The sequence below is a fragment of the Orcinus orca genome, chromosome 12 (assembly GCF_937001465.1).
Source record: "Orcinus orca chromosome 12, mOrcOrc1.1, whole genome shotgun sequence".
Classification (NCBI taxonomy): domain Eukaryota; kingdom Metazoa; phylum Chordata; class Mammalia; order Artiodactyla; family Delphinidae; genus Orcinus; species Orcinus orca.
This window is the reverse complement of record NC_064570.1, coordinates 68,590,025-68,612,026: the sequence shown is the minus strand read 5'-3', so window position 1 is coordinate 68,612,026 and position 22,002 is coordinate 68,590,025. Positions and strand designations below refer to the sequence as shown.

Genomic DNA, 22,002 nt, shown 5'->3' with positions numbered 1-22,002 from the left:
GAACAATTTGCCATAAACATCAAGGTGACGTTATATCCTTTTTTCTCTCTTTTCTCCAGAGAAAGGCACAGTGGGATACGTAAAATGTCAGAAATAATTAGACGAAATTGCACCATCCCATTGTGACACTAAAATATCTCTGAAGTTAAATATTTTCTGTGAAACTTTAAAATCTGGTTTGAAGGCTTCTTACTATAAACAATATAATTTTTCCTTTAATGTAATGGTCCCAGAATTTTTAAAGCATGATATTATGTGAATATATGTTTCCAAGTGTAAAAAGCCTTATAAATTTAAATGAGACAGTAATTTGGGTTGCAAGATAGAATTAAAATTTGATAATGTCTTCCTCATAAAGAGTTTGGGAATTTTTTAAAAATGTAGCATTTGAATAATAATGTAAAGATGAAGTTTATTAGTGAATATAACGAAAAAGAAACAGACTCACAGATATAGAGAACAAACTAGTGGTTACCAGTGGGGAGAGGGAAGGGAGGAGGGGCTGTATAGGGGTAGAGGATTAAGAAGTATACATAATAGATTGTATTATGTATAGAATCTATTATGTATAAAATAAGCTACAGGGCTTCCCTGGTGGCACAGTGGTTGAGAGTCCGCCTGCCAATGCAGGGGACACGGGTTCGTGCCCCCGGTCCGGGAGGATCCCACATGCCGCGGAGCGGCTGGGCCCGTGAGCCATGGCCGCTGAGCCTGCGGGTCCGGAGCCTGTGCTCCGCAGCGGGAGAGGCCACAACAGTGAGAGGCCCGCGTACCGCAAAAAAATAAAAATTAAAAAACATTAAAAATAAGCTACAAAGATATATTGTACAGCACAGGGACTATAGCCAATACTTTATAATAACAATAAATAGAGTATAACCTTTAAAAATTGTGACTCACGGGACTTCCCTGGAGGTCCAGTGGTTAAAACTCCACGCTTCCACTACAACTGGCAGGGGTTCAATCCCTGGTCAGGGAAAAAAGATCCCACATGCCACACTGACCAAAAAAAAAAAAAAAAAAAAAAAATTGTGAATCACTATATTGTACACCTCTATATTATATAATATTGTATACCAACTATACTTCAATTTTTAAAAAAGATGAAGATTACATTCAAATAAGAAAAAACTTATATCAAAAATATGTAAAGATTTTATGAATACCAAAATACTGTCATTTTGTCTTCCAGGTAAAAGAATATGGCTTTTTAAAAAATATATCTTTATTGGAGTATAATTGCTTTACAATGGTGTGTTAGTTTCTGTTTTATAACAAAGTGAATCAGCTATACATATACATATATCCCCATATCTCCTCCTTCTTGCGTCTCCCTCCCACCCTCCCTATCCCATCCCTCTAGGTGGTCACAAAGCACCGAGCTGATCTCCCTGTGCTATGTGGCTGCTTCCCACTAGCTATCTATTTTACATTTGCTAGTGTATGTATGTCCATGAAGAATATGGCTTTTTCATTCATTAACCAGTAGCATACTATTTTCCAGGAACCCTCCATTCAGAAGAAATGCTGTGGTGCTTCCCTTTACCCACACGAAATGGAACCCAAGAGACTGCAGCTGAAGAAAAAATTACCGCCTCCTTACAAATGAGAGAGTTTCAAGTCTACATAGTTTCCAACTGCAGGAAAATAACCATCAGCTTCTCCACAGTGTAGATTAGAACAGGGGAAAATGAACATCACTAACTGTACCCCAGAAGCCAGTGTGGCTGTGAGACCCAAGACCATCACTGAGAAGATGCTCATTTCCATGACTCTGGTGATCATCACCGCCCTGACCATGCTGCTAAACTCGGCCGTGATCATGGCCATCTGCACCACCAAGAAGCTCCACCAGCCTGCCAACTACCTGATCTGTTCTCTGGCTGTGACGGACCTCCTGGTGGCCGTGCTCGTCATGCCCTTGAGCATCACGTACATCGTCACGGACAGCTGGAAGCTGGGGTACTTCATCTGCGAGGTGTGGCTGAGTGTGGACATGACCTGCTGCACCTGCTCCATCCTTCATCTCTGTGTGATTGCCCTGGACAGGTACTGGGCCATCACCAACGCTATTGAGTACGCCAGGAAGAGGACGGCCAAGAGGGCCGGGCTGATGATCCTCACGGTCTGGACCATCTCCGTCTTCATCTCCATGCCCCCTCTGTTCTGGAGGAGCCACCGCCAACTCAGCCTGCCCCCTGGTCAGTGCACCATCCAGCACGACCACATCATCTACACCATTTACTCCACACTTGGGGCATTTTACATCCCCTTGACTTTGATACTGATTCTCTATTACCGGATTTACCATGCAGCCAAGAGCCTTTACCAGAAAAGAGGATCAAGCCGGCACTTAAGCAACAGAAGCACGGATAGCCAAAATTCGTTCGCCAGTTGTAAACTGACACAGACTTTCTGTGTGTCTGACTTCTCCACCTCAGACCCTCCCACAGAGTTTGAAAAGATCCACACCTCCATCAGGATCCCTCCCTTTGCCCATGACCTAGATAACCCGGGAGAACGCCAGCACATCTCCAGTACCAGGGAGCGCAAGGCAGCACGCATCCTCGGACTGATTTTGGGTGCATTCATCATGTCCTGGCTGCCATTCTTCATCAAAGAGCTGATTGTGGGTCTGAGCATCTACACCGTGTCCTCTGAAGTGGCCGATTTTTTGACATGGCTTGGTTATGTTAATTCTCTGATCAACCCTCTGCTCTACACAAGTTTTAATGAAGACTTTAAGCTGGCTTTTAAAAAGCTTATTCGGTGCCGAGAACATACTTAGATTGTAAAAAGCTGGAAGGCATGACTTTTACCAGCCTCGTGAGTGCACAGGGGTAAGGGGTGCAACTTATTAATTCTTGAACATAGTTGGTTCAGGAGGTTTGTAAGTATGTGTGGTCTTGGTTTTTGTTTGTTTGTTTTCTGTTTTGTTTGAGGCTTGTTATTGGGTGTGCTGTTTTCTACCTCTGGTCTTATTTGTGGTACCTAATTGCAAATAAACACTATCATACAAAAACAGAAATTTCACAGCAGTAATAGTAAGGTAAAATAGTAAATACTTTTCACTTTTTTAGCCACTTCAGTTAACCCTGCAATTAAAGAATACCAAAATAAATCTTCATTTGGAGAATTTCTTATTACTTATAAATCAAATATCTGATAACTTGCCCTGGTGTGTGGCGTTAGTTCTGAGCATATGGATCCAAATGCTTACCAATTCCAGTGGAAACTGCGTGACCACATAAAGCATTAAAAGAAAAAAAAGTGGTGCGCTGTCATCTACTGCTTGCAGACCTGATCTAAAGCCACTTATTATGATTACATGGCCCACTCCTTTCCAACACAAATAGTACAGCTGGCATGTCTTCTTAGTTCATGATTAAATACACATCCTCATTCTCTAAACAGAACTTGGAATGAATGTACTGGCACTTTCCTAGGTCTTTGACTATGAATGTGAAACATAAGCAAATAGTATTATAAAACAATCATGGAAATTGGTCATTTTGTTCCTATTTAACCTGACAGACATATTGGGCCTCCTCCAGTTCTAAGAAGTGTCCCAGCTAAGCCTCGAGTACACTCTCCCATTCTAGCAGGATTAACGTGTGAGTACAAGTCAAATGTGGAGAACTTTTAAAGCAGTATTAAGCTGCTGAACCCATTAAGGGGTGCAGGGACCAAATGAGAGAATCCATTACCTGAAGAACTTTGTTGGAGACTGTTGCTCATTAAGTTACCAGCTGTGCACTTGGAAAAAAAATTAAAAATTGAAAATCTGTGTTTACAGCAAAGGCCACCCACTAGCAAATGAGTATGAAATTGTGTCTCCTGGAATCCCTATAGCTTCCATACTGGACTGCAGACTGGGGCCAGGAGGCTGCAGGTGGGACCCAAGGCCACACAGTGCGTGGCCAACTTGGACTGATGGCTCTAGTCGTATGGTGGAGCTCGTCACTAAGTCAAGAGTGATGACAGAAGGGACTGAAAGGGTGGAAGTTCTTGGACACTCCGCAGTAAGTGACTGTTCTAGACCTCTGCTCCTCACCTCCCATCCACAGCCTCTCCCACCTCTTCACTCCCCCCAGATCACATCTCTTGTTTGTTTGTCGAAAAGACATTGCTTTGCCCCCTGCCCACTTCCACCTCCATGTTTTACCCCTTAGTTCTATCCCCTCTCAAATTTTCTGTAATCTTGCTACTTTCCTCTCTCTCTCTCTCTCCCTCCCTCCCACCATCCCTTCCTCTCCCCACTTTTCTTTAATCTCACCCATCAGTTTGCTCAAGTCTCTTAGACATTAGAACCAATGTCCTCCGGCCCTACTTCCCCTTCTGGCCCCTGCTCCATCTCTCCCCACACTCTCCCATCTGAGTCTCCCCAGTCATCAACCTGCTCGTTCTACCTCCACTTCTCCCCTTCCACTAACTTTTCTCTCCTTTGCCATCTGGGTATGCCCCACCCAGTTCCCCCAAAACTGATCTCCCAAAGGGTATCGGCGACTTGCCAATGGGCAAATCCAGTGTCCTTTCCTCTGTCCTTATCTACTTCCCACTCTCATCAGTTAAAACAGCTAACCATCCCTTTCTTGTTTAAGCCCATGCCTTCCAGGATCCCTTTACTAACCTGGTTCTCCAGCTACCTTCTCATTCTTTGCCTCCTTTTCTTCATCCTAGGGGTTTATCCTCAGCTCTCACCTCCCGTATATTCATACTCCACCCCAACCTCCATCATTTCCACAAATAGTTCCATGCCTGAGGCTCTAAAATGTGTGTCTTTAATTCTGATCTCTCTCTTTCTCAAACCCTAGACCCATGAATTATGTCTGGTGAACATCTCCCTACTAACACTCTGTTGGTGCCTCAAACACAGCCTTTCTAAACTGAACTCATGATCATTTCCCACACTCATACCTTCTCCTTTTCCACCTTCTCAATCTCAGATAACAGGATTACCATGCTTTTTATCATTTACATTAGGTCAATGAGATTCTCTCTCTTTGTAGCTTGTCTCTCACATCCAGATAGTATAAAAGTCTTATCCATTTACCTCTGTAGCAATGTTTGTATATTCACCCCTCTTCTCCAATAACTTGGTCCTCTCCCCTGGACCAATCTTCTTATCTGATCCACCTACCTCTGGACCCCTCACCTGCAACTGTGCCCCTGCAGACCTGCTACTCTGCCCCTGCACACCTGCCAGATACATTTTCCTAGAACAGTGGTTCTCAAAGCAACATCTCCAGACCAGCAGTGTCAGTATCACCTGGGAACTTGATAGAAATGCAAAGTCTAGGGCTTCCCTGGTGGTGCAGTGGTTGAGAGTCCGCCTGCCGATGCAGGGGACACGGGTTCGTGCCCCGGTCCGGGAGGATCCCATGTGCCGCGGAGCGGCTGGGCCCGTGGGCCATGGCCGCTGAGCCTGCGCGTCCGGAGCCGGGAGAGGCCACAGCAGTGAGAGGCCCGCGTGCTGCAAAAAAAAAAAAAAAAAAAAAAAAAAAGAAATGCAAAGTCTAGGGCCCCACTGAAGACCCACCACGTCAGAAATTCTAAGGGGGGGGGCATCCATCTCTATCTTAACAAGCCCTCTAGGAGATTCTGGTGCATGCCAAAGCCTGAGATTCAGTCTCCTAGAATGTCCTGTCGATTTCTAACTTCAGTGCTCAAAATCCCTTAATATTTTCCCACCAGTACAAAATAAATTAAAATTCCTAAATATAACATTCAAGGCTTCTTCACTATGTGGCCTCAAACCACATTTCCAGAATTAAGTCTCAGCACTTCTTCTCACCCACCTCATATTCCAGAAAAGTCTGGAGATTTCCTGTGTTTTCTGAGCTCCCCTAACATTTGTCCCCACTGCTCCAGAAACCTGACCCCCTGGCTTCCCATCTTTCTTCTCCCAGTCCTTCACCATGGAGTGCAAATGCAGTCTCTTCTGCGAAGCCTTCCTGAGGACCTCCTTCCTTCTCTGTCATGTGAAAGTCCTCTCCCAGCTCTATGCTCCCGAAGAAGCTCACTGGGATCTCTATTGTTATATGCATCCTATCTTGTAGTGCATTTGTTTGTATATTTCTTCTGTCTGCTATAGTAGATTGTGAGCTCCTTGAGGGCAGGAACTGTGTCTGTTTCATCTCTGTATCCCCAGGGCCTCCTACAGTGTTTTGCACACAGTAGGCACTCAATAAATGTTCCCAGAAAAGAAATGTAAATGTGCAATGTTCTCTCAGTGAGAAAACCAAACTTTTAAAATCCTATGATGTAATAACACACTTCCTTTTTTTTTAAAACTTACCCTAACATTCCCATCTTTGTTCAAAAACTGCTAGGAATGCTTCCACATGGAAAGAAAATGGATTTCTCTCTCCACTGAATACATGAATGTCCTTTACTGGTTAGGATTCAAGCTAAGCTGCTCTCAAAGAAGAGACCCCCGAGTATAGTAGTTCAAACAAGATAGTTTCTTTCCTCTCACATGACAGTCAAGAGGTAGGAGGGCAGCCCAGAGTGAGCAGGAGACTCTGCTCCACGATGTCCTCCAGGGACTCAGGTCCTTCCATTTTGTGGCTCTGCCGTCCCCTCAAGGCTTGTCCTCGTCTGCATGGCCAAAGCTGACTCACAATCACATCCACGTTCCAGTCCATAGAACGGAGGAGAGAGAAATGGAGAGCAAACAACTTCCTTTTAAGGAAGTCATGTGGAAATTGTACACATTTACCTCTCCTTATAGCCCATTGACAATAACTTGGTCACATGGCCACACCAAGCTGTAAAAGAGAATAAGGGGGTGAATCTCTAGTTGGGCAACCATGTGCCTTGCTTAAAGTGAGAACTTTATAATAAAAGGAAGCAGGAAAGGATGGATACAAGGGGCTAATGAGCAGTCTTTTCCACAAGGGGATATTGGTTTCTGTATGTGCAGCTCAAATATTACAAGGCAAGTCAGACAGCTGTCCAGCTAATGGTGATCTATGTACCAGGATGTTGAGATTTAAATTACAGGTGATTTAACTGAGATCGTGCCTATGCTGAAAATCTAGTATTTATCATGACTGTAATATCTATAATATCTAAAAACTATATGGGCAACTCGCTTGCTTTCTTATCACCCCCCCATATGTCATCATTGAAAATTCTTGGCAATTATAAGAGTTTAAAATTTTTATTTTTTTATTTTTTTTTTTTGTGGTACGTGGGCCTCTCACTGTTGTGGCCTCTCCCGCTGCGGAGCACAGGCTCCGGACGCGCAGGCTCAGTGGCCATGGCTCACGGGCCCAGCCGCTCCGCGGCATGTGGGATCTTCCCGGACTGGGGCACGAACCCGTGTCCCCTGCATCGGCAGGGGGACTCTCAACCACTGCGCCACCAGGGAAGCCCAAGAGTTAAAAATTTTTAAGAGTCTAAAGAAATAAAAAACAAAGAAGCAGAAGCATAACTAATTTTCACTTACTCACTTTCACTAACTAGATAAATTTCATTCCTAATTTACTAGATAAATCTCATTTCTAATTTACTAGATAAATCCTAATTAAATATATTTTCTCATACCTACCCACCGCTGCCCTTAGCAAAGAATCTGTATATGCTTCCTAGTATAAATCAAACTTGTTGAAAAAAATTCTGTTGTTTGGTTTACTCATCTAACTGATAGGGCTAGCTGCTATTGACCACTATTGCTCCTTTAAATTAAAGCTTGAGTGAAGTAACAGTACCTTCTGATATGGTCAGTGTTTCTAGGGTAAACATTAGCAGATTAAAAGTAAAACCCAGGGGTGACATTTCAATCACCTCCATTAACTAATAAATTAGGACTTCCTGTTTTGTGTACTTGGTAAAAGAATTCTTGGACATGTCACTCCCTTGGAGGCCTGGTAGAAGCTTTGGTTGTAACTGGTGTCAGTAAGTACCCCTAGTAGCATTGCTACTACTATCTGCTTTGAATAACTGTATAGGCCTTCCACACTTATGAACTTCAGTTTGCAAACTGATAATTGTGTACAAGGTCAGCTGCAGAGCAACATCCAGCAACTAGCTCTGCTGGTTTCCTGTACAAGTCATTTTAGTTTCGACCATCACGTTGGTCTTAGTCTACTCATGTGTGTTTGTTTATTTGCTGTGTTTGCTTAATTTTTAAGGCCTTCTACACATAACTTCATTATGTACAGTATTTACAAAAACAGTGAGAACATTAGAAAAAAACAGCAAAAAGGAGTATATGACTACAACAGAAATACAAGTAAAGGTAATTTTTAAATTAAAAGTGATGAGACAGTGACAACCATTGTATATGAGAATGGGATGAAATCTTTTTCAGTTTACAAGGGCCACCAAGAGCAACATGTGAAAAGGCACTGTGCCTAAAATGATCAACTATAATCAGCAGGAAATAAGGAAAAGTGATTAATGAGATGGGAACATGTCTGAGCATCACACAGTGGTTCTAAGAGGTATTTGGGAATGTCTGTGAGCACATTTAGTTATTTCAGTAGAGAACACCAGTGGCATTTTGTAGTAGGAGACAAGGAGGCTAAATCCTGCAATTAAAAAAAAGCCAGGGGCTTCCCTGGTGGCGCAGTGGTTGAGAGTCCGCTTGCCGATGCAGGGGACGAAGGTTCGTGCCCCGGTCCGGGAAGATCCCACATGCCGCGGAGCAGCTGGGCCCGTGAGCCATGGCCGCTGAGCCTGCGCGTCCGGAGCCTGTGCTCCGCAACGGGAGAGGCCACAACAGTGAGAGGCCCGCGTACCGCAAAAAAAAAAAAAAAAAAAAAGCCAGGACTTCCCTGGTGGTCCAGCGGTTATCCACGCCCTCAGTGCAGGGGGCCTCGGTCCGATCCCTGGTCAGGGAACTAGATCCTGCATGCTGCAACTAAGACCCGGTGCAGCCAAATAAATAAATAAATATTTTTTAAAAATAAAAGCCAGTCCCACTCAATAAAGAATTGCCCCACCCAGAATACCATTAGCACCATTATCACCACCTGCTGAAAACCCCAGGTGTATCAGCATCAGCGTGGGGATACTCAGGGGTCTAATGTTAATTCCGGTGTTGGCTTGGGGATATTTGAGAACTTAAAGACTACGCATGGTGAAAGTGCTGCCTATGAACTTTTATTGTAAACCATGGAGGGCTTCAAAGGCTCGAGACTAATTTGAATCTGCCAATATCAAAATGAGGGTCAGGCCAACACATACAGACACCACATTGGTTAGAGAGTTTCCTGTGACACTGGCAGAGGTCGTTAAGAAAAGGGACCCAATAAAATGTCTATCATCAAAGAGGAGATATTGATGCTTCAAAGGACTAACTCATATCCTTACCTGCTGGAAATGTTTTTGAAAACTGAAGTCTCACCTAAGTCACCTCAGGCTTAGAATTAAAAGACAATCTTAGATACCTGTCAGTAGGAAGAAGAGCTATTTCAAATGGTAGAAAGGAAGATACTGGATGTTCCTGGGACCCTTAAATCATCCAGGACCCTTAAATTATCCTCCTTTCACCCCATAAACCCTGGGGAATTCACAGCAGGCTTCAGCCTTGCCATAAAAAAGGGTTGAAATTATTCCCTTCATAATAGAAGGGAATCACTCTGAGGGGAGAATTGCTTCAGGAAAGTAATCTGTTGGCTCCCTGGAAGCTCTCAGCACCCAGCACAGAGGGTGGTACGTAGTAGCATTCAATTTATATAATTTATATGTCTGCTGAATTTAATTGAAATGAACACATTGATTACAGACTTTAAGAAATTCAGAAGCAGAAGTATGTCCTGGGTAAGGAGGGTCCCTTCTCTATGCAGAAGCGGAATTGTCAAATATTTACAAAGAAAAGAAGGCATCAGGACAGTGATGATACAAAAGAAACAGCAACAAGAGGAGCTAGAAAATTATATCAGCAAAGTCTTAGGTACTCAAAGAATACTGACTGACCATCTGCCATGAGTGTGGGTAGATTATGGAAACTTTTCATTGAAAAAGAAAAAGGTATAACAGCAATGATATGAAGAAAGCAAGAATACAGCAATGGAAAGAGTAGAGGTCAGAAGATAATATTGGTGATGGTTTTGGGTCCACAAACACCAAGTGAGAATCTGGCATGAGTTTGGCATCTACCTAAGCACTGGGATCTCTGTAAGGGGAAAATAAAAGGGAAAAGAGGACAGAAAATCTAGGTGTAAGACTATGAGACCCTGGTCTTCAAGGCAGATTTGCAGAAAGCTGATTATATTTATTTTCTGTTTGGATAAAATATAATTTTAGAGGGATTTATAAACATTGCCTTTGCTAAGAGGATGAGGGAAAAATGAGGCAGAGGAGAGCATTTTGCTCATCTGATTCTTAGGGAAAGTGAAGGTGATACCAGAAGCTCTGAAGAATGGAAAAGAATGAATGGTTCTTCAAAGAAAATGTATGAACAACATAGATACAAGAAACAAGGTCATATGGACATGTTTTTCCAGTTCATGTGGTATCAAATAGTCAAATGTCAAGGGATGATTTAGGAAATGCCAATTTATGAAGACATCCAAAGGAATGGCGATGGAAACAGTTCTCTGAGGAAAATTTAGACTTGTAAGCAGTCTAATAATAAACAGACCAGTGACCCCAAGTGTTTCTGGTTCATGGTTAGGCACTCAATAAGAAATTGTCAAATGAATAAATCAATTACTCAGTTAAGCAATCAAGCCTGAGTTGGAATTTGGATAACAAAGGAGAACAAGTCGGGCAATATAACAAAAGTGTTTATGCAGGTCAGTTAAAAAAAAAAAAAAGGATGCTGATAAAATACACATTCAGAGGCACGAAGCAGTGATATAAAAAAGCTAAGGCTGCAAGCTGAACCATCAGCCATCCTTTCTAGCTGTACTTTGCAGGTGGGGGAAAAAGAGGTGTTTTATAGAGAACAAGAAGAACATCCAGGGACTTCCCTGGTGGTGCAGTGGTTAAGAATCCACCTGCCAATGCAGGGGACACGGGTTCAAGCCCTGGTCCGGGAAGATCCCACATGCCACGGAGCAACTAAGCCCGTGCGCCACAACTACTAGCCTGCACTCTAGAGCCCACAAGCCACAACTACTGAGCCTGCGTGCCACAACTACTGAAGCCTGTGCACCTAGAGCCTGTGCTCCACAGCAAGAGAAGCCACTGCAGTGAGAAGCCCACACACTGCAACGGAGAGTAACCCCTGCTCAACGCACCTAGAGAAAGCCCGCGCACAGCAACAAAGACCCAATGCAGCCAAAAAATAAAATAAATAAATTTATTTTAAAAAAGAACATCCATAAGGTAAATGGTGTTGACATAGACTATAAAACTTTTGAGGCAGCATGCGTCTTCTTACCTGACAACTTTACCTGAATACTTCTTATCAGTTTCTCACTAATGAAGAACTAAGGCCTGACTTCCCTTTCTAATCACACACACACACACACACACACACACACACACACACACACACGTAGAAACAAAAACAATGTCCTCAAGCACAGTAAGGAAAGCAAAGGTACGTTTGATACAGGCAAGTGTCCTTGATTGAATGATTCCAATTAGAAATGCAACATCAGGTGTACCATGTATGCACATGTCCTTTCATGTATGATTGCTGGATACAGTACAAACTGGAACAGGAGCCTATGGGGATCTCAGCCTCACTGGTAATACCTAGGAGAAATCATGATCAGAGTTTCCAAAATATGTCTATAGCCAAGACATCTTGCCTTAGAACACCTGACTTGCCCACAAACTCCTTCTAAATGGGTTAGGAGACACAGGCACAACAGAGTAAAGCATCTCTAGGTGGTTCTTGAACCACAATCCACCACGTGGTACCATGTGACACCCTCTCCCCTATCATCCATCAGCTGATTGGTCAGTGCAGCAGGCACCGGCCCCAAGAACAACTGTGTCTACAGGCTGGCTGTGTGCTGTGGGGTAGCCTGGTACAAAAGCTCCCCCCAGACAGAAAGTGATAAGTTGCAACGATGACATTCTTACCTCTCAGAAATTTGAACGAAAAATATATGAAGAGACATTCCGCTGTCAAGGGAAGCAGGAGTAGAAAGATAAGCAAAGGGGAGTTGAAACAAAAAGAGTAGTCACCTCACATCCATGGCAAAGGGGTAGAATGAAGCTCAGTTAATTCCTGCTCCCAAGGAACTAACAGTGTCACCTGTCATCAAGAGCTGCCTCTTACAATTCCTGACAGCCTTCCGGTCCCCAAACTATGCTCCAGATCCTTGAGGTTTAGCTGTAAGAATGTTCCAGAGACTCCTGTCTCTCTTTTAACAGCAGTTACCATCACAGTCGATCACCACCACCTGCCATAACCTGCACTGTTCTCTCTTCCAACCACAGGAGCCCTGACACACAGAGCTCCAAGGCCTCTGAGCCGGGAGCTTTTGGAACAGCCACGCTGGCTCCATTTGGACAGTAAGTGCCGTTGGACCAGGTTCAAGTCTTTTCTTTCCAGTGACCTTTCTAGGGTGAAAACGTACACTGTTTCCATGACTCCCTGATACCCTTCAGTTACCCTCATGAAACTAAATTAGTTTTTACTCCATGGATTTCAATTCTATCCATTATAGGTTTTTTTCAATTGTTGTTGCTACTTGTCTTTTGTTTTGGTTCCTAGGATAAAGTGACCTACTCTTTGCCCAAGGAGCAAGTGATGTTGATTTCCTTAAGTCTTAGCCTTGGGAATGGACCGTAGTAAGGAAGGGCAGGGTGGGAGGGCCAGTGGGCAGAGTGATCAAAGTAATGTCTTAGTTCATCGGGGCTGCTACAACAGAAATGCCGTAGAAACAACAGAAATGGTTGACTTATAAACCACAGAAATTTACAGTTCTGGAGGATGGAAGTCTGGGATCAGCTGACTGCCAGCATGGTCAGTTCTGGTGAAAGCCCTCTTCTGAGTTACAGACTGCAGACTTTTCCTTGAATCTTCATATGGCAGAGAGCAGAGAGAGAGACAGGAAGCAAGCTCTCTCATGACTCTCATAATGGTGCTAATCCCATTCGTGTGTGATCCATCCACCCTCCGATTTTCATCTAATCCAAATTACCTCCCAAAAGCCCCACCTCCCAATACCACTGCATTGTGCAGGAGAGGGTTTTGATATACGAATTTTGGGGAGATGCAATATTCAGTCCATGACAAGTACTAACAGGCATCTTTAAAGGGTTTGTGCACCAGGCTTCACTGATTCCACTTGTATCTTCTCCAAGTGTTTTGAGGGCTTTGGGGAGCAGAGTTATGATATCAACAACCACTATGTACTCAGCCAGGCTTAACAGTCACAACCATCCTAGAGGAATAGAATCACCTTCTTTCAACTTAAAAAATGTTGAAAGTCTGAATATACTCCAGCAAATGGGCATATTTCCAGTGAGATGAGCCCTTTCTTAATGAAAATAACCAGGAGAAATTACTAAAGTCCAGCAAGGGTGGGTAGGGATTTAGTCTACTAAAAAAAATAATTTGGGCTTCCCTGGTGGCACAGTGGTTGAGGGTCCGCCTGCCGATGCAAGGGATGCGGTTTCGTGCCCCGGTCCGGGAGGATCCCACATGCCGCGGAGTGGCTGGGCCCGTGAGCCATGGCTGCTGAGCCTGCACATCCAGGGCCTGTGCTCCGCGGCGGGAGAGGCCACAGCAGTGAGAGGCCCGCGTACCGCAAAAAATAATAATAATAATAATAATTTGAAGATTAAGTTTATTCAATCAACTAACTTTTATTAACATCTCTGTGTCAAGCTTTGCATCACATTGTGTTGTGAACAAGGCACAGTCCAGCCATTAAGGAAAATATGATATATTGGAAGAGGAAGTGAAGTAAACAAATAAGTGATTACAACAGAGTGTGATGCGTTGCATAATAGATACATGTTCAGTGTGGTATGTGAGCAGAGAAAAGAAATAAACAGTTCTGTGGGAGATAGGGGAGGGGAGCCTTCCCTCCAGATTTGAACCAGAACATGATATGAGCTCACTAGGCTGCCAATTTATTCAGAGACGCAGCATGAACAAAAGCATGGAGATGCAGAGATGCAGATGGTGTTTGGGGAATGAGATGTGGTGTGTGGTGGCCAGAGTGTGGGTTAGGAAGGAGAGTGACAGGAGAAGAGGCTGGCCGGGCAGCCAGGTCCATGAAGGGCCTCAAATCCCCCTCTGAGCACACTGGATCTCATCCTGCCAGCAGCAGAAAAATGCTTGAGGATTTTAACCAAAGGAGAACATGACCAGACCTGCAGTTTGCAAAGCATCTTTGAATGAAAGGGATTGGAAGAATGAAGACTAGGTAGACAGGTGCTGGAATAGCCAGAGAGTGGTAAGGGGGAGTCTGTACCAAAGAAAAAAAGAAAGTGAGGGGGAAGAGAGGGTGGGGAGATTTTCAATTTCAGAGATAAAATTGGAAGAGAGACAAATCAGTAGATTTAACTGGAATATGACCTTTTTCAATCAAAAGAGAGCAAAGTTTCAGACTGCCAAGGGGCAGATCATCAATCTCACAATTTGAGGATACAGTAGTAGGAGAGAACAAGGGTCACCTTCTTTGCCAAATGGGCCAATCCTTTTCACACTTTGGAGGTTGTCTACCTTCGCTTAATCACAGTCAACTGGGCAGAAAATCTCTTCTGGGAAATAACAATAGGATCAGAGGTGCTAATTACACACCTCATTTGTCTGCACTGTTAGCATTACTCCTCAATTGAGCCCTTCTAAACACACTGGTTACTTAACAACTAGGTTAAGCAAACAACCATTACTCTGCAGATATCCATTCATTTATCATTCTGCAAACATTTACTGAGAACCTACTATCTGCCAAGAATTATGCTAGGTCCTAGATATTCAGCAGTGAGCTAGACAATACAGATTCCTTCCTTAACTGAAATTTAAGTATAATGGAAGAGAGAGACTTTGAGTAGCATTTTCAATACCGTGTGTTAAAATGCAGTAAAAGGCCGTTTTTCTCATATTTCTGACTTGGTAGTTCTGGAGTGAGTCCTGAGATTGTGCATTGCTAGATGTCGCTGGTCTAGGGACCACCCTCTGCATGATACAGAATAATGTAACTCAATCCAGAACATTCTCAACCAAAACCATTTGAAGAGAAACTGGCAGGAGGATGAGATCTCCTGCATTTCATACTTCGAGCAACAGCAAGTAGTGACATAAAAAAGAAATAACAAGCACAGTACAAGCATACTTGCAGAACTCTGATGACACTGAAGCAGAAAGTCTGAGCTCATCCTCGAGCAAGTTGGAATAGAAAGACAGTGGAGATGAGTGTGCACACTTGGGACCTCAAGCAGATGTGGAACTAGTGCCATGAAAGTTTAGAGAACAAGGGCCAGGACAGAGCACTCACCTCATCTCTCAGGCTCTCTCTGTCTTTTTTGTTTGTTTGGTTTTTGCTTTTTGCCCACAGCACAGTGTAGAGGGATTAGATGGCCCCAAATTGTTACAATAGTATTTTCAAAATAATTTTTCTGTGTGTAGTTATGCTTGAGTTAACTGTTCTATCAATAGATGCACTTTACCTCATGGGTTCATAACTTTTCAACTAATCCTTTTGTTGTCCTAATAAAATCGGTAGATCTTAAAGATCCTCCTCAGGCAACATTAAAGAGAGTAACTGAGCATGAAGAATTTAACTAACCTGGATCCTGAGACCATGTAAACCATTGGGCCCTTTGTCTTTTCTTGTTTGTTTGTTCTTTTTGTTTTGTTTTTGGCCGTGCAACATGTGGGATCTTAGTTCCCTGACCAGGGATCGAACCCACGCCCCCCCGCATTGGAAACGCAGAGTGTTAACCACTGGATGGCTGGGGAAGTCCAGGCACTTTGTCTTTTTCAAGGAAATGAAAAGGACAAGAGAAATGGAAAGCAAATGGGAAAAGGCAGAAAGTTGCTCCTGTTAATTTAGTCAGCCTCTCTCCCACCTGCCTGCATTGGACATTGCAAACCCAGAGTCCAACAGCAGGACACAAAAACATAAAGCAGGCCATAAGGAGACGTTAAGAAAAGATGATTTCCCAAGGAAATGCTTTTTACTTTGCATTTTAATCTAGAAAATGTGCTTAAGTTCCAAAACTGACACCACCATTAACAGAAGAGATTTAAATGTGCGCCTAAGTCATCATTCTGAGAAACGGCTCACGTGGCTCCCTGCACACCACCAGACCATGTTCTGTGAGTTTGGTACCCTCCAGGAAGCTGTGATTCCCAGCCCTGTGTGTCCTGTAAAAGCCTCAATACAGGGAGTAAGCCCCAGATGTGGGGGCACATCAACCCTCCTCACTGAGAGGACTGGCCCTACACTGTCAGGAAAAGCCAAGAATCTTCGTTTTGCTTGGTTGTGTTACATTGGTAGCCAAAAAGTATCTGATGGGATATTTCTGCAGTTCTACCCTTAACACTCCTAGACTCTTTGGGTCTTTCCTATGCTTGCTCTTGGTTACATTCATTGGCTGACCCCAGGAAAGGAGTTAGATAAGTGAAGTTTGTTTTCTGTGTTCCTTACTCCTTTGGTAACCATCAGACACCCAGGTCCTCCTGTTGTTCCGGGGCTGCCCACAGACCTTCCCTGAGGCACCCACCCTGGGCCAGCAGCCCGTGCTCAGAAACCATTTTCCTTCTCTTTTCTTCTGGAAACAGTTCCCTCAATAGCATGGAGAATTTCCCCTGGAACCCACTTCCTGTGGCTCCAGGGAGGCTTTCAACTACAGCAAGCACTGTAATACCACCCCCAGAGAGAAGCAGGCACGTGACCAAGGCCTGGCCAAAGTCCTTCCCTGGGACTCATGCATGGTCCCTGGGGACTGTAAAAAGAGGAACCCGGTGACCATATGCTCTGCTATTTGAAGGAGCCTGAGCCAATGAGACCAACACAGGAGATGAGATGAAATAAAAGCTGGAGAGATGGAAAAAGCCCTAAGTGTTTTCGTTAATGGGGAATTAGAACAGCTAATTCCTCCCACCTCTAAAGGCTTATGATTCTTGAAAATATATCCATGAATAGTTACAGCTTAATAAATTACTCCTCTCAAGTAACATACCGGGAACTGAGTCAAGACTTACTCTGGTGGACCGAAAAGAGAATGTGGAGTAACAACCTAGATTTAAATTCCCACTCTAAAATTATTGCATGACATCGGGAAAAGTTGCTTAGTCTCTCAGAGCCTCAGTTTCTTCATCCATTAAAAAAAAAAATATATATATATATATATATACATACATATATATATTTACTCCCCAGGTTGTTGTTAGACTTAAATGACATAAAACTCAAAAAGGTGCCTTGATAAACTACAAAGCCAGAGAAAGAAAGAGATTGGAGTGGGTAGGAAGTGAAATTAGAAAAATCTCTAAAACTGTGTAAGATAATGCAATGCAAATAAGGGTTCTATTTCAATAAATAACGCTAAGAAATCAGTCATGCAAAGTCCGAAAACTGCATGGCACATTCAATCCAAGTTCCGGTTTGATCGAGGGAGCCCTCCAGTGGCTGATAGACAGGATGCCTCTAAATTCTCTTCGCGGTGGTAATCCCAGATGAAGAGACTCATTGTCACATTATGGTACTGTGTAACTAGAAAAGACCTTGGAGAGCATTTCCTCAATCTTCCACATTTGAGATGAGGAGACAGAGATGCTAGGAGGCTGTATATACATATTTCGAAAGTTAGAAATCATACCATTTTAAAAAATATTTAACCCTTTATATTTTGCCGAAGAATGTCAAAATTCAACAATTTCCATTTCAACATAAGAGCTACTCTTATTTTCAAAATGTATACCTAAGGCATGTCTATAGTGACCAAGACACAAAATGATCACTGGGTAATGTAACCATGGTGCTTTAAACACATTTACATCATGGAATTATTTCCGTACATATGCTTTGGCTGAAATTGTCCTGCAGTTAGAACACCAATATTTCTATCTCTTCAAAACCTGTACTTGTGACCATTACTTGATGCCCTCTACTGGCCATAATGTTATTATCCAATGTTCAATACGAATTATTTCTGTGTGCTCTACTAATCAACTTCATAATATGCCAGAATATCAGAAAAGTTAACTTTGGGGATAAACAAGTAAATAAAGGAACAAGGGAATATACAAATTACAAGAATATATCAAAATACAGGTAATGAAATAAACCCAAAACAAATCATTACTGGAGTAAATTTTTGGAATGTTAAACAATTATGACATCAACTAGTTTCACCTAACATTTAAGCCTCAAAATATAATTGGGCTGTCAATTTTGTTCTCAGTGTAAAATTTTTCTATTCTGCCATTTTCTATAAGGATGTTCTATTGAAAAATTTATTACTGAATTTGACACAGAACAACAGAATTGTTAAAATTCAGTTGTTAACTGTTGAGAGACGCCATGTTTAGAAGTGCAGGCAGGTCTTTTGTCTCCTTAGGTAGGTTTATTCCTAGGTATTTTATTCTTTTTGTTGCAATGGTAAATGGGAGTGTTTTCTTAATTTCACTTTCAGATTTTTCATCATTAGTGTATAGGAAAGCAAGAGTTTTCTGCATATTAATTTTGTATCCTGCTACTTTACCAAATTCATTGATTAGATCTAGTAGTTTTCTGGTAGCATCTTTAGGAGACAAAAGACCTGAATGCAGAAAATTATAAGACACTGATGAAAGAAATTAAAGATGATACAAATAGATGGAGAGATATACCATGTTCTTGAATTGGAAGAATCAATATTGTGAAAATGACTACTACCCAAAGCAATCTACAGATTCCATGCAATCCCTATCAAACTACCAATGGCATTTTTCACAGAACTAGAACAAAAAATTGCACAATTTGTATGGAAACACAAAAGACCCCGAATAGCCAAAGCAATCTTGAGAAAGAAAAATGGAGCTGGAGGAATCAGGCTCCCTGACTTCAGACTATACTACAAAGCTACAGTAATCAAGACAGTATGGTACTGGCACAAAAACAGAAACAGAGATCAATGGAACAGGATAGAAAGCCCAGAGATAAACCCACGCATATATGGTCACCTTATCTTTGATAAAGGAGGCAAGGATATACAATGGAGAAAAGACAGCCTCTTCAATAAGTAGTGCTTGGAAAACTGGACAGCTACATGTAAAAGAATGAAATTAGAACACTCCCTAACACCATACACAAAAATAAACTCAAAATGGATTAAAGACCTAAATGTAAGGCCAGACACTATAAAACTCTTAGAGGAAAACATAGGCAGAACACTCTATGACACAAATCACAGCAAGATCCTTTTTGACCCACCTCCTAGAGAAATGGAAATAAAAAAACAAATGGGACCTAATGAAACTTAAAAGCTTTTGCACAGCAAAGGAAACCATAAACAAGATGAAAAGACAGCCCTCAAAATGGGAGAAAATATTTGCAAATGAAGCAACTGATGAAGGATTAATCTCCAAAACATACAAGCAGCTCATGCAGCTCAATATCAAAAAAACAAACAACCCAATCCAAAAATGGGCAGTAGACCTGAATAGACATTTCTCCAAAGAAGATATACAGATTGTCAACAAACACATGAAAGAATGCTCAACATCATTAATCATTAGAGAAATGCAAATCAATACTACAATGAGATATCATCTCACACCGGTCAGAATGGACATCATCAAAAAATCTACAAACAATAAATGCTGGAGAGAGTGTGGAGAAAAGGGAATCCTCTTGCACTGTTGGTGGAAATGTAAATTGATACAGCCACTATGGAGAACAGTATGGAGGTTCCTTAAAAAACTAAAAATAGAACTACCATACAACCCAGCAATCCCACTACTGGGCATATACCCTGAGAAAACCATAATTCAAAAAGAGTCATGTACCAAAATATTCATTGCAGCTCTATTTACAATAGTCAGGACATGGAAGCAACCTAAGTGTCCATCAACAGGTGAATGGATAAAGAAGATGTGGCTCATATATACAATGGAACATTACTCAGCCATAAAAAGAAACGAAATTGAGTTATTTGTAGTGAAGTGGATGGACCTAGAGTCTGCCATACAGAGTGAAGTAAGTCAGAAAGAGCAAAACAAATACCTTATGCTAACACATATATATGGAATCTAAAAAAAAAAAAAAAGCTCATGAAGAACCTAGGGGCAAGACGGGAAAAAAGACGCAGACCTACTAGAGAATGGACTTGAGGACACGGGGAGGGGAAGGGTAAGCTGGGACAAAGTGAGAGAGTGGCATGGACATATATACACTACCAAATGTAAAATTGATAGCTAGTGGGAAGCAGCCGCATAGCACAGGGAGATCAGCTCGGTGCTTTGTGACCACCTAGAGGGGTGGGATAGGGAGGGTGGGAGGGAGGGAGATGGAAGAGAGAAGAGATATGGGAACATATGTATATGTATAGCTGATTCACTTTGTTATAAAGCAGAAACTAACACACCATTGTAAAGCAATTATACTCCAATAAAGACGTTAAAAAAAAAAAAAAAAAGAAGTGCAGGCAACGGAAAAACATGAGTGAATGCCCTATCTACTCAGATAGCCTTAAGACTGCAGTAAACTTAACTAAAATATATTCCTTAAATATACAGTTTTACACACAAACATGCACACTCCACACAGCATAAAATCATACTTTGACCCAAAGAAAAATCACAACCCCTAATAATAAACCAAATTATGCCATAAGCAGTTAAATCACTGATGATCCACTCCTACCTTCAGCACCTCATCATCTATGGGGTCTCTGCCTTCCTTCTCCAGTCCCTCAGAGGTGAATCTATCAATACATTTCCCACATAGAGGCGTACCGGGCTCTACTTCTACCTCCTAAATAACTATTTTTGACCCCTCCCCAGTCCTGTTGCATATCCTAAGCGGGGCTGTGCTGCTCCCTGGGTCATCTTTGCTGCCTATGCTCCCAGCTCTTCTTGCCCCTGTGCACCTTAACTCCTAGCCCAGCCTCTTCTCTGGTTCTTACCTGTCAACCTTATTCTACTGTCCCCCTATCCCAGCTCAATGTCTGTATTTGTTTCCAGGGCTGCCGTAACAAAGTGCCAAAGACTGGGTGGCTTAAACTACAGAAATTTATCTTCTCACAATTCTGGAGGCTGGACGTCCAAGATCAAGGTGTCAGCAGACTTGCTTTCTCCTGCGGCCCCCCACCTTGGCTTGCAGATGGACACCTTATTGCTGTGTCCTCACATGGTCTTTCCCCTGGTGTCCCTGTGTGTGTTCAAATTTCCTCTTCTTGTAAGGACAAAGTCAAATTGAACTAGGGCCCATCCCAATTGCCTCATTTTAAGTTAATCTTCTCTTCAAAGGCCCTATCACCAAATACAGTCACATTCTGGGGTACTGGGAGTTAGGGTTTCAACATATGAATATTAGGAATGTATTGTATAGCACAGAGAACTCTACTCAATACTCTGTAATGCCTACATGGGAAGAGAGTCTCAAAAAGAGTGGATATATGTATATGTATAACTGATTCACCTTGCTGTACACCTGAAACTAACACAACATTGTAAATCAACTATACTCCAATAAAAAATTTTTTAAAAAATATGAATCTTGGGGCTTCCCTGGTGGTGCAGTGGTTGAGAGTCCGCCTGCCAATGCAGGGGACACGGGTTCGTGCCCCAGTCCGGGAAGATCCCACATGCCGCGGAGCAGCTGGGCCCATGAGCCATGGCCACTGAGCCTGCGTGTCCGGAGCCTGTGCTCCGCGACGGGAGAGGCCACAAGAGTGAGAGGCCCACGTACCTTAAAAAATATATATATATATGAATCTTGGAGGTGGGACACAATTTAGCCCATAACACGGATGGATGCTTAATAAGCCACAGGGAGCAAGATCTCATGCCCATGTGTGATTGAGGATCCCCAGCTCTGATGCTCTGCCCATAGACTGAGCCCTTCCTATCTGCCCACAGAGGCCAAGGTTCTGACTGTTGTCTGACTCTACCCAAGGAGTCTTATCAACCTTGGGAACATCTCC

General features: G+C 42.6%; 1 protein-coding gene across 1 annotated transcript; it reads left to right on the top strand.

The window, feature by feature from the left end:
• The first annotated feature begins 1,504 nt into the window (after window positions 1-1,504).
• Window positions 1,505-5,303, top strand: HTR1E (5-hydroxytryptamine receptor 1E). The gene has a single exon (XM_033418861.2). The coding sequence runs from the start codon at window positions 1,691-1,693 to the stop codon at window positions 2,786-2,788; it is 1,098 nt and encodes a 365-aa protein (XP_033274752.1). The 5' UTR covers window positions 1,505-1,690; the 3' UTR covers window positions 2,789-5,303.
• Window positions 5,304-22,002: the final 16,699 nt, after the last annotated feature.